The sequence below is a fragment of the Phasianus colchicus genome, chromosome 8 (assembly GCF_987193195.1).
Source record: "Phasianus colchicus chromosome 8, bPhaCol1.hap1.1, whole genome shotgun sequence".
NCBI lineage: Eukaryota > Metazoa > Chordata > Aves > Galliformes > Phasianidae > Phasianus > Phasianus colchicus.
This window is the reverse complement of record NC_143443.1, coordinates 8,379,823-8,393,587: the sequence shown is the minus strand read 5'-3', so window position 1 is coordinate 8,393,587 and position 13,765 is coordinate 8,379,823. Positions and strand designations below refer to the sequence as shown.

Sequence of the window (13,765 nt, the reverse complement as noted above, 5' to 3'; positions counted from 1 at the left end):
GGATATGCTCTAGGTGGCAAGGAAGACTTTAAAAAAAAAAATTGTATTTATCTAGAATAAGACTGAGTCATAAAGATCACTGCCTTGCTGTAATACATATATTGTCTGCATTACAAATTCTTGTATGTTATAGAAGTAAGCTAGTCAGTTCAATTTTGCCAGTGCTGCCATTGGCATGTCTTTGGGAAACTGGTTTTTAAGTAAAGCCCTAATTTGCCAGCAGTTGTTCCTAATGGCAGCTATCACTGTTACTTTATCTACCTAAGTTTAAACCAACTTCAGCATTACTACAATCCGCTGCCTCTGTTAGGTGTTGTGGTTTGGTGACTGAATATTTTGATTAAAAATTAATTAAATGCAGTGTCAAAGCATTTATCAGATTGATTAAGAACTGGCGTACAGAGCTCAAAGCACTCACTGAGTTCCATTGACTAGGAATATTTTATAATATTTTTGGTTTTTTCTTTTGGTCTGAAAGTAAGTGTAATAACTAAGAATTTCTGAGCAGCACAGTGGTAGATGGAAAAGGGTATTTAGATAGCTAATTTTGCCTGCTGCTTGGTGAAGTCCAATAAAGAAACACAGGTAGATGTGCTGTTAATCTGCGGATGTTGATTTGCAGCCTTATGTACAGGAGGAAATGAGCAGAGAAACCTCTGATCCACACAGTGGTTGAAAAATCTACAGGGAGGAAGCGTAAGCAAGTAAACCTAAAAGCTAACATCACAGTGCTATGGAAAAAATACATAAAACTGCTTCTGAGATAGAAACAGTGACTGGAACTAGAAGCAAGTGGTATGATTCTTGTTCTGTTATACTGAGTAGGACTAGCACTTCGTGGTTGTGAAGAAACTTCCCTTTATTCAGTGAAGAAAGTACAAATAAAATAGCCACTAAAATAGTTACAGGTGGAAAAAATGCCACCTGTTTATTTTATCAAAATGAAGTGTGGGAGGCATCTTGCTACCCAACCTGCAAGTATCTAGCAGGTGAAAGTGCTGCATTCAAAATAGTTCTCTGTTCCTATGGCAAAAGACATGATGAGCAGATGGCTTAATGTTGAGACTAGGTGAATTCAAATAGGAAGCAGGACTATGAGACTGACCAGCTCTTGTAACCAACTGTCAATGGTTAAGTGGCTTTTCTCCCTTTTTTTGTGATTACAAATTAATGCTTGAATGTCTTTCTGGCAATAGGCGCATTCCTGTGACAAGGTATTGTGTTCAGTGTAGAAATTCTAAAATGTAATTGTGAAATGCAAGACTGTAGCATAGGGCAGATGGAATGATGTGGTGTAAACCCCTGACCTTACTGCATATTATTCCAATTGTGCACAACTTGTACAGTTTAACTGCAAATGACTGTAAGTCCATCTGTTTCCATGGATAGCTAAGCCAGTATTTGAATATTCAGCAATGAATTGTTTCTGTCATGGCTTCCTAAAGGTGACTGGTGGTCCTACACTAATCTCATGTGACTCTGGTGGGAATTGAAAATGCACAGTGAAACTTTTAAAGCATGGCACATTTATAAAAGGTTTAATCTAATTATTCTTTGCCTTTTTTTGTTAGATATTTTAATGAGATGTCTGCACAAGGATTAAGACCTCGCACTGTGTCCAGTCCTATCCCTTATACACCCTCACCAAGTTCTAGCAGACCTATATCACCTGGTAAATATTTTACCCAGTTTCTAAAATTTTTGTATGCATCACATAATAATGTGCCTTAGGTCAATAGCCTTTCAAAGCTAGTCTGGGGGAAAAGTGCATTGTAAATGTAATAATAGATTTGCCTTAGATTTCTTCTACTGCAGCACGTGTTTTGAATGGTTCTGTTTTATGCTGTGATCAAATTATTAGAGGTCAGTTACATAGCTATCATTTCAACTCCTCCCTACCTCCCCTGCCTTCCCCATAGCTGCATTGCTTTCATTCCAGTAGATATCCCGATTCTCCTGACAGGCTAGAAGTGAGACTGCTATTGTGCTTTGAATCAAAATGTCTTGTAGAAGTCTAATCTTGACATACTGGAAATAAGTTCATTTTCATTTCTCTTCAGTAGAGAAATGGCTTTGGCACTGCTGCCAATTTATGTTTTAAAACAATAACAATAAAATTAAGGATTTCTGTCCATAGCACCTTATGTATTAAAGGCAAACTAACCTTTTCTGAGTACAATAAATGGATTATATAGTCTTTGGAATTTCGAAAGAACCTGAATGGATTACATCTGATCTTGGATGATTTAATTTTTAATTACTGAACGTATTTTTAAGTCAAAGGAAGTGTGTTTGTGTTGACTTGTATAAAATTCATTAGAAATGCCACTGGTTATTTGTTATAATTTGTTGACCGTGGATGTTAGGTGATGATCACCTATTCACTTGTATTTAACGAAGTGAATCCTGCATGTTCCTCTTTACAAAGTTCACCTTTAGAACCTGTCAGACAGTCCTACCATAAGAGCGAAGGAGATGTGCTTAGTATTGATACATTCTACAGAGTGGGATTTAGACATTTGATTACATAGGTCTGCTAGAACATAAATAGTGTGTTTAAACTCTTTAGTTTTCAACATTGGCTTCAGTTGTTCAGAAAGACTCAACATAGTTTTCATCTTTATGTGGGTAAAAGAGCAAGCATGTATTTTTCTGGCACTGGCTTATGACTGATAGTTTAATGTTTTTTAAGAGATTTTTTTAAGAGATGAGCCAGATCACTTGGCTTTTAATGTTTTATTAGATATACTACCACAGAAATGATACATACCTTCTTATCCTTTGCCTCTAACTGTGTGGTGTGTACAGAGATACAGCCATACTAAAAACTGTTCTCAAGCAACTGCTTTGGATGTGTATCTGCGCAGGCTTCATAATGACCCAGTACTCATTCACACATTGCATCTACAGTCCACACAGTGTTAAAATAATAATAAAAAGTATGTGTGGTGAAAATTCTCTGGCAGCTTATTCTAAGCTTACATGCTAGATTTCCTGGAAATGCATGCTCATGTTTCAGAGCAGGAGTGCTCTTTTGGTTCGTTGTTTCTGCACTGGGACTGTGGCAGGTTCCTTGTTTGCTATGGGCTGTTGGGTCAACTTGCCTCTGCTCATGGGAGGCAGAGTCCTGCGTTCTTGTAGGAATTATTCCTACAGGCAGGGGATGCTGCAATGCAGTTTGAAATGGAGTTAAAAATAGCATGGCTGAAATGATCATTTCCAACAGAGCTCACAATTTTTTTTGGTGGTTGTACAGAAGATATTCCAGCCAAGCTCTTCTGCACAGGCAGCTATATTGCTCTTCTTCACATCTGATAAATTAATGTCCACAGCTGGAAAGTTTCAGACTTCAGAAAAACAAAAACAGCAGTTTGCTAGAGAACTAATGAGATCAGTAGGGAATTTCACACAGTTGTCTGGTATGTATGAAAGTAGTAATTAATGAAAACAGTTTGTTTTTGAGAGTAAAGCAGTAAGACTGCAAAAAGTCAGCACAGAAAATACAGTAAGTATTCTGCATCGAGTGATTATATGACCTGGCACGTTGGGTTTTTTAAATAAATGATTTGCTTGAATTTGTAGAGACATAATTTGAAACCAGTTAAAAATGGTATAAATTTATGTGTTAGTGAGTCGGGTTTAATGAGTCAGATTCTGGCTCCTTATTTTTGAAGCCTTTCGTGCTTGTGTGGCTTGAGATGTTGCTTTTGAGGACTCTTTCAAGCAGCACGCTGCAGTTTATAGCACAGTGCATGAAACTGCTACTCCGAGGCAGTTGGGGAATGGTTGTGTGATTACTGATTAGTCTTTCGTGTGGTTAAAGTGCTGTATGCTTTTCTTCTGCAGTCAGGCTAGACAGATATTTTAGGCTGCAGAGCTGTGGATGAGCTACCTTGCATGTACATGCATTACTATTATCACTAATTTGACTGCCATGGATATCTGCATTTCTAAAGCTGTTGAAGCTGATGTATCCCAGAGGAGTCCAAAATTCTAATATTGCAAAGGTGACTTTACATGTTAGTTGTAAAATATGTGCTATGCAGATGATTAGATTACGTAGTCAAAAATGAAATTGATTTGTTATCTGTATTGTTCTGCCATTCTAAAGCGATGGATTTGCTCACAGTTTGCACTAGATGTACGTGGATAGCGTAGAATCAAATGTAGAATAGAAAAAAGCAAGGGTAGCATAATATGTTTTCTTGTACAGCTTTATTAGTGATATGAAGTTTTTTTGTTGTTTGTTTTTGTTTTTCTGAAATGTCTCCTCAAGCACAGGCACAAAAGCAGGTATATGCAGTTAAGGACAAAGCTTTAGTGATGAGAGTGTGTACTGTATCATTACTTACGCTTGATTGCGTTGACGTAGTGTGAAAACTGCTAAATTCAGGGAGGTGTTCTAAAGCAGTTTCTAGTTTCTAATACTAAGCAGCTGAGAAAAGAGTTGTCTGCTATCCTACTGACATTTTTTCCGGAAGGTGAGAGTGAGCTAAAAGTTTTTGAAAGTTTGCTGTTTTGAGAAATAGTCAAAATGGTCAGAACACTTCCAAGTCTGAATTTCATGCAATTAGCTGCTACTTTTTCTTCTCACCTTGGTTTGCTATACAAGTATTCTGCATTTTTATAAACTGGAGTTTACATCAGAGGAAGTGTTGAGATGAGAGTATTAGATATTTACACTTCTGAATATTATGGTCTCTTTAACATAGATAAAACACATTGTAATTTTAGATGTTGGTTCTTAGTGTGAAATATCATCCCATAGCATTTTAACTTCACAGCTCCAAAGATCTTTGGATTTTGCCTATAAACACCAAGGCAAAGAAGTAGGCAATCTAGGCTTCTGTTGGTTTCGATGCAGAGCTGCTCTGCCTTGAAGGAAGCACCTCCATCCAGTTTCTTTCATGTAGAAGCTCTTAGTGTCCCAGTGCTAGACAGCTTCTCTAGACAGAACATGTCTATTTCTTCAGACTGCATTTTGTCCAGGGAGTGATTTGTTCCAAGGAGAGATGGAAAGTTGCATGGAATATCTGTGAACTGAAGGTAAACTTACAAGGGAGACTTGTTTATGTTTAGTGAAAATGCGTGTTTAATACTGTGTGATGTGTGTTTTCAAACACCTGGTAGTGTACTACAGGAAAAGAATGAAATAAATCTTGGATCACTCTTTACAGTACAATGAATGTTTTTTGGTGTCTAATTTGGCACCAGTTACTATTTATTTAACCCATACTGTTTAAAAATAATCAAAAAACACCCCTAAAACCTCTTTATTTTAAAAAAATAAACAAGTTATTTTTTTAAACAATTTTTAGGTCTGTCATATGCAAGTCACACAGTTGGTTTCACACCACCAACTTCACTGACTAGAGCTGGAATGTCTTACTACAATTCCCCAGGCCTTCACGTGCAACATATGGGTCCATCCCATGGTATTACAGTAAGTATTTTAACAAAGCAAATAATTGTTGCCAATGTCAGTTTAATTTTTTTGTAAGTTATGATTGCTTGTCCTTAAGCTTTGTGCAAAACAGTTTTGTATATGTTTGTTTTTGTCTCCTTACTCCAAGATATCTATTGCTGCTTTCTTCAACCCTGATTTTCCTCTTCACCCCTCAGAAACTGATTCTTTTTGAAGAACCTTATTTTCCGCAAAAGAATAGGATGTATTATCATCTTAAGGACAGTAATAGGTATCATCTTATGGATCAGCAGGCAGGATGTGAGAAGTGATGTTCTAAGCTACTGAGCCTATCACAGGAAGTAAAAACACTGCTTTCATTTTTCTCCTAGTCTCCACCATCTGACGGATGAGTCATCTGAGGTTGCTCCAAGCTCAGGTTTTCTCCAGGATGGCACACAATGCTACCACCATGTCACTGTAACAGGCAGTTAACTCTTATTTTCTATTCTCATTGGCAAAGAAGAAAGTTAATATAATAAACGTTTGCTAGGACAATTTCTCAGTATCTTTCAATGGATTTATTTCCTTTTTAACACTGTTATTTAATGCATTTCTACCTAATTGAGTTTCTTCTCAGTATCTGTGGAGTTTTATGAGCAAACAGAGCCTCAGTATTAACCGTCTTTGGAAAGACAGCTTGTAGTTGGTGTGTCAAGACCATTTTGATTTTTCTCAACAGATATGGTCATATGTAAATATTATTCTGTAAGGTGTTTGCTCATACTTGTCATTCTCAGATGTGAAAAATTGTTTCAATAGAGTATTTAGTAGAATGCTAAAATATGTCTGTTTCTAAAATTGCTTAGGTAAACATGCTAAAGTCATTGCTAATTCCAGTGAGCAAATGGAAATGGGAGCTATATACTTAGGGCAGGAGGCTGGAGCTCAGCAGGATGGTAGAATCCTAGTCCAGGTCCAGCCCCATGCTGTAACTAACCTCAGATTAGCCACAGGAAAATCTTCTGGAAGACCTAGAACCTAGTTTTATGAGTAAATTTTTGAAGGAACTTGTTCTCTTCAGTCTCTGTGAAATGCTAATTCTGCTCTTTCATCTAGTATAAATTAATTGGAGTCTCACTGAGTCGCTATAACAAGGACAACTGCTAGGACAAAATACCATTTTGAAGATGTGTTAAGTGGCTCTTGGCTTTGTGTTGATGCTTAAGCCAGTTCCCTTCATGTTATTAGATGTATGCACAGGCAATAAATGATTTTAAAATGTTTCAGAAACATCAGTCAGTTGTTGATAATCCCTTGACTTTTTCCGTAGAATATACAACTGATCTATTGTACATAGTTGTGCAGACAAATAGATACAATATACATTTTTGATCAAACTGCTATTTGCTTCTTGGTTCTTCATTTTTAACCTCCATTATGGAATAAATTGAGTTTATATGTAAAACATATAGTGTAGCACTTCTTCTCCACAGAATTGGACTGATTCTGTGGAGTCTGATTGACTTTGGTTGGTTATTAATTGTGGGTGGGTGGTTTGTCATACCATGAAGTTCCTTATTGGTAAGTAGTGACCATTTTAGTTTCAAAACTGCAGAAGTTAGTTCTGCAGTGTAACTTACAGCTGTCACGTTGCTAACTTTTAAGATTCTTTTCTCCTCACTGGCTTGTAAATATAAACTGGATTTTAAATCTTTGTGTTTAAATGTGGAGGTTATGGCAGATCTGTGGTTTGTGTTGTGGGGAGCGTTCTAACAACTGCTTTTTTCTGCAGCTCAAGGGATTGTGATCTTTGTTGTGTGATATTTGTTCTCAGAATAAAGACTTGAGTTATGCTTCAGTCTTGCTCCAGTATGCAGGTTAGACGTGCTTCAGAATGCTAAAGATTCCAGGCAAACACTTTGGCATTCAGGACATTCCCACACTCACATACTGCATATTTGGACTTGATGTGCCAGCAGTGTAATTTAAAAGTTCATCAGTGCCTGCTGTTGGGCTAGCACAACTGAGAGGTACCATCCTTTCAGCGTCTCTCCAAGTCTCTTTTATAGGTTGCAGATCATCAGAGGTAAACATATGTCCAGGACATAATGCCTTATTTTCATTTCCTGCAAGCTGACTGGAAGGAATGCATGTTTTATTTGATTTCAGAAATACTTTCCTTTGCTTTCCGTTTTAGAGAAACAATGTATTTTACATAAAAATTGTACCGTGATTCTTGCAGTGTTTGAAAGTGATTCTCCCCACATAATTGTGTATTTTTTTCCTTTGCCAAACTCAGTACATTGATTAGAGGACTTGCACCTGAAGTTGTTAAGGAATGCGTTAAACATAATTTCAATATTTGTTCTGCAGAGGCCTTCACCACGAAGAAGTAACAGCCCTGACAAATTTAAACGTCCCACTCCTCCTCCTTCTCCAAACACGCAGACCCCTGTGCAGCCACCTCCGCCACCACCTCCTCCACCTGTGCAGCCTACGGTCCAATCCGCAGCATCGCAGTCAGCCACTTTTCAACATTCAGTGCATCCCTCCTCTCAGCCTTAGTGCATGTGCTCAGCAGTCTGTATGTCAGAATTGGACTCATAACATGGAGCAGTTTACTAAAGCCAAAGGCTTACTTGGCATATTTGGATTTGACTTATTTGCACTGAGGTTATATAGGCTTCACTGTTAATTGTGTTGTAAACGTTTGTATAAAAATGCAGCCAGTGTTGTGGGTCTACAACACTAACTTAACAAAAATTTCCATCAGTGTTTACTTGAACTACATGTATGTCCATTCTCTGGCTGGAACATTTGCAACTCTGTTTGGTAATACGGCATTAAGTCGTTTTGCTTGGCTCCAAAGCTTCATTTTCCTGGCTTCTAGGTTTGTAAAATTAAAGGGATACCTTTCTATATTTTTTCATGACAATTTGCATAAAGTTAAAGGCATGATGGGCTATCTGATAAATTCTGAAATATTACAGTGTTTTACCAAGCTTGTGGAAAATTAGCACTACGTTTCAGTCATTTGAAATAACAGCTTCTAGCGCAAAAGTGAGTCAGTCACCCTAATCAGTGCCCAAGACACTTACTCTATTGTATTACGTAGTAAATAAGCTTAATTCAGCACACAGAACACATCCATACTTCTGTTTAAAAACACCTCAAATGTATGGTGCAGTCTGAATTTTAAGGAGAGGGAGCTGACTTGCTGGAGTATATGGAATGTACAATTTGTGGACCTTAAGATTTGATTATTTCACTTGACGTTTACATTAACCTGTAAGCTGTCCATACGGTGTGATCTGTCGCAGTTAACGTAGAGCTCTAAGTGTGGTCCTGCCCACAGGTTACTGATAGCTGATTGAAGTGTGCTCTTTGATTTTTTTTGCTGCAGAAGGCAACATGATTGTAGAAAACAGCTGATTATTTTTTCCTTGTTAAAATATATTAATTGTGATTTCCCTAAAACAAAGATTGAACAAGTATTTGAAATGTTCAAGTCTGTTAGATAATAAGATATACAATGAGCATATAGGAATATATTGGCGTAACAGCCAAAAATGTTGTATTACTTGGTAGAAACAGAGTACAAGAAAGTAGCACAACATGGCACTAATGAATGCTTATTTAGCAGCCTAAGCCGGTACAATGTATAAAGAAATGTGTTCCAAATACATTCTTTGCATTCATTTAGCACAAATAAATTGTTTGGTTTCACTTTGCAGTGGAACAAAGTGTCACTTCTTGGTATTGACATCTTGCTCAGTTTTATTTTTCCTGAGGTTCCTGTTGAGTACTGAGGTTTATATATTATTGATGATTTCAAGTGGTTTACCTCATCTATACAGATATGTGGGCCATGGAAAATGACAAGAGAATGTTTATTTTATGAGAATATGTATCTGGCTATAATCAGAGCAGAACGTGAGTAATTTATCTTTTGTTTACAAAAATTTGTTTGACATGCCTAATGCTTTATTAAGGACACTTTTAAGAAGGAAGTACAGCATTCTGGTAGTATAGTAAAACTTGTACATATATTTTCCATGTTTGCCACTCAACTATTCAGTAAGAATTGGAGGCTGAATATCTTTATAAAATCAGTGCTCTAAATCAAAGTAGTAAGTTAAAACAGTGTTGTAAAAGGTTCAGCTTAAGGCAAAACTAGAATTTGTTCACGGTATCTATGTAGTTTCGGCTCATAGAGAATTTAGAGAAATGCATACCTAGCCTATTACACTAGTTAAACCAGTATGGGATCAAGTGCATTATCAAATTACTTTAGTTATGACAGCGACTTTCTGATAAAGTGATACTCAAGATTGTGGCAGATCTACAGTTCGACCAGTGCTTACATCTGAAAATAATTGCCCATGGCAGGTGCTCATTTTTCCACAGAGGAAATCCAGCTGTGAGCATTGCAATTAACCGCAGCTTCTGAATCAGTGGTAGGATTGCATGTGAGAAGATGACAGGCAGTCAGAGGTGAGAGTAAGGTCAAGATAGGTAGGATAGGTTTTGTAAGCGGAAGACGAAGAAAAAAAATATATATTCTTTTATAAGCAGGATTCCAGCTCGATCATATCACTGTTAAAAATGGTGTCCTCCTTTCTGAAGTGCTTTGAGATTTTTGGCTGTATGGCTCTATGGAGTGCGAGCCAATAGTAGTACTAGTATAAATGCTGGGGGTGTGGGGAAGCCTTTGATAATGTTGTATGAAGACCTTAATAGAAATTTGCCTCGAATAACATTTGATGCATATTCCAAAACTGAATTTGTGTAACTCAAGTTCAGCTGCTGTTATGAAGTGTCTTAGTGAACTCTCCGTACTATTCCAATGGGACTGTTACCAGATGAAAGTAAAGAACTGCCAAATGTATACTAAATCCTGAAAATGTAACAAGCCACTAAATTGGCCTTACCTAATTAAGAACTTGGACAAATTTGTGCTTGCAATCAGAAGTGTTAAACTTTATTTGTAGATTTTTTGAAGAAGATGAGGAATTGTGCACAACCATCTCCTAATAAATGTAAATGGATTTTCAGTTTTCCTTGTGAATTATAGTCATGAATTATCATTCTGCAGTGGTGATTTTGTGAGAATCTCCCATAGGCTAGAGAAACTCCCTTGACAGAGAGGTCTGGCTTAGCTTCTTTATTTTATCTCAGAAGCATCCGGGTAGGTTTCTGCTGTCGTCGTCATTTCTGATGCCTGTGGGTTACACGATGCATCATCGCGAGTTGCGCAAGGTCACAGAAGCAACTTTTAGCCGTGATGAACATTTTGTGAGTGTGCCTGTTTATAGCTAAAGGTTTAAAATAAATAAATAAATCTTATGGCTGTTTCAGCAGTACTTACTTCTCTGACAACCAAACAGCTTTCTTTTTTACTTTTTCTCTCAAGGGATCTGGTTTCGACTCTGGAATGCAGCTGATCTCTGTAGAGCATTGAGTTCATTTTACCCAGAATTTGTTCCAGAGAAGCTCTTTGGAAGAAGAGATGGGATTGTTCGGAGATAGTCTTCCAGCTAAAAGCCAGATAAGATTGTTTTAATTGTATCTACTCCTCTAAGAGCATATTCCCAAGGCCAAAAAGATTCAGATTCCCAAGAAAGTAACATTCAGTCAAAGCAGTAATATCTGTCTTGCTGTACCAGAGCTAAACAGGACTCCTTGTCCTGTTAAAATCAGGTTCATGAATCCATCTGTCTGAATGGAACTTCTGTGCACTTCAACTGAATGAAAAGTACAGTCTTGAAAGCAACGAAAACGTTGGAGCTTCCTGGAATCTGTGCAAGCTGCACTGTTAACAGGAGATAATTTAGACTCTATTTATTTTGTTAAATATGGAAGCTGACCATGCAGCCTTGGCTGGTTTTGGCTATCAAAGATCAATCTTTCATTCTTGATATTGGTTATTACTTCTTAAGAGGATGCATCCAGGGACCTCTTAAAGTCTTATAGTGGTTTGGTTGTTTTTTTTTTTTTTTCCCCTCTAATGTTTAGTTTTACAAGCAGTCTAAGTTCTAGTACTATTCCATTTTTTTCATTGTTTCCTTTGTTTTAGTCATAGCAGATGGTTTCTTTTTGATCTGTGGGAGTCTACAGAGTGTGAACTATGCAGAGCATATTTCTCCAGTTCAAGCTATCTCATAAAGAACCAGAAGGCTTATTAGTGTAAGCTATGAAATCTTGATACATGTGTACGTTGCAACAGTCTCCCTTAAGGGGAAGGAACTGCCTTCTTCAAGGGAGGGAAAACAAAGCCCATAAGTTCCTAATGAACTGTATTCATAGAGACAATCTGGTTTCTTCGGTTCTCAAATGAGGTGAATTTCTCTCCCCATCTTTTTTGGATTTGATCTAGATTTGTTAATTTTTATTTTTCTGTATTTTTTTTTAATTCCACATTTCACTGTAATAAGTACTCAGGATATCTTTCGTATTCTCTTTGGATAAAAACCACTAGTCCCAGTACAAACAGAGGCTAAGAGACATTGCCACTTTGTGGATTGGAAAAGGTCGCTCAGTGTGCCATAATGTGGCCTTTATGATTCAGCCTTAGTTCAGGTGGGACTGTATGCTCGTAATATGATTTCTTTTTTAAGCAGCTATTCCTGTGCTTGCATTAGTAGTGTGCCCTGAAGAAGAGGGGAAAAATGCAGAGGCTTGGCGCTGCATTAACAGACAGCTGCTACAGTAGGGAGGGTAATCTTTGTTCCTTTCCTGTTCAACTAGTTGGGCTCCAAAGAAAAGTACTACCTCATCTTTATATTGGGATGATGTGGCTGCAGAGTCAGTAGAAATGTAGCTATGGTAGGTTTTTTTCAGCATGTATTACCCAGATAGGAGTCTTTCCTCACTGCAGCTGGGCTCCAAAGGTTATAAAGCTTTTGTAGATGGGGAGTGAAGAGTTGGCCAGATGGTTGAGGTTGAGAAAACTGCGTGTTCCTGTAGTAAGTTGCTGCTCAGAGTACTCTTTGGCTAGGCCTGAACCACAACATTTTTCAAAGAGCTGTGTTGTTGCAGTTGTTTTTTTAAGTTCTTGGTGCTGGTATCTAATTTAAAAAAAAAAAAAAAAAAAAAAGTGATTCCCCTTTCCACAGAAATATTGGAAATAGTATTCTACTTGCAAAGGTGAGTTTTCTCACTACATGAGTTAATATTGTATCTGTAAACAAAGGCATTTTATTCTAGTGGTAAAGCCTAAGCTGTCCAAGGCACTTTAGTTTGTGATTGCTGACTTTTGTTTTGGCAGGTGTTTCAGATGAAATCTAAGCCTCCTGTGGAGGAAGAAAAAAATCACCTGACAGATGTAGACTGTTCCTTTCCTGCAGAAATTCAGCAATTTCCTCAAATGCAAGTAAAAGTGGAACTAACGTCCTTGAGCTTTTCTGAAGCTTATATTTAATTTCAGTACATCGGTGATTGCTCTTATGTGCTTAGGGAATCTCTGAAGCCTCATTCTAGGTTGGATGGGTGTCTAGCTGGTTATTCCTTTGTTTTCCTGGTCCTAGGGAAGGAAGCCTGTTCAGATTTTGATCCAATTTATAAATACACCAGTTAATAACAACAGTCAAAGTGCAAATTTGTTGAGTGTGAATCCAAGTGTGACTTAAAAACATTACACTGTGTTGGTGTGAATCAGATCTTATAATTGAAAGAACCTCAGATACAAAAGTTTGTTGTTGTTTTTTTAACAGGTTACATTTTATTCCTGTATTAGCTGTATTACTGCTTTGTTGTATATCTCAATGTGTTTACATATATTTGTAATTGTTACAATGTGTCTGTAATCAAGCTCATCTGTGCCTTCATGCAGACTTCCAATAAACACTTGATTTTTTTGTATTTTCTTGTATTGAAAGACTATGGGGTGGATATATATTTCCTTCTGTCTGTCAGCCTGCCATCACCGGGGCGAAGAGAATGAAAACTAAGAATCAGTGAAAGATATGTACCGTTTTTGATTCTAGTTGGACTGTTTCTGGTATTTTCATTTAAGTGGCTGATTGGAGAATCTGGGGATTACCTTATTTGTATAATAAAGTTTGTACCTGAGATGCTCTTTGCCTTGGATCAGATGGATATTCAAGGTATAATCAGCCGTGCATACTTGATTCCTTCAGCTTTACTTCCATCTTGGAAGAGTGTAGTTCTTGAGCTGGTACTGTGGGGAAAACCATAGAATCATATAATGTCCTGGGTTGAAAAGGACCACAATCATCATCTAGTTTCAACCCCCCCTCTATGTGCAGGGTTGCCAACCACCAGACCAGGCTGCCCAGAGCCACATCCAGCCTAGCCTTGAATGCCTGCACCCAAAATTCGAGGGCATTTTTCTCCTTC

The 13,765-nt window shown here is 37.5% G+C and overlaps 1 protein-coding gene across 2 annotated transcripts in view; it reads left to right on the top strand.

The window, feature by feature from the left end:
* CCDC6 (coiled-coil domain containing 6) overlaps positions 1 to 13,267 on the top strand; it is a 48,165-nt gene extending 34,898 nt beyond the window's left edge. Inside the window, exons 7-9 of one of the 2 annotated variants that reach the window (XM_090144847.1) lie at positions 1,572 to 1,672; positions 5,319 to 5,443; positions 7,781 to 13,267. In XM_090144847.1, the coding sequence (XP_090000973.1) occupies positions 1,572 to 1,672; positions 5,319 to 5,443; positions 7,781 to 7,972 (418 nt within the window). In that variant the 3' untranslated portion in view covers positions 7,973 to 13,267. Of the gene's footprint in view, positions 1 to 1,571; positions 1,673 to 5,318; positions 5,444 to 5,796; positions 5,965 to 7,780 lie in introns of those variants that run through there. The other variant, XM_090144848.1, reaches the window with a different exon arrangement.
* The last annotated feature ends 498 nt before the right edge of the window (positions 13,268 to 13,765 follow it).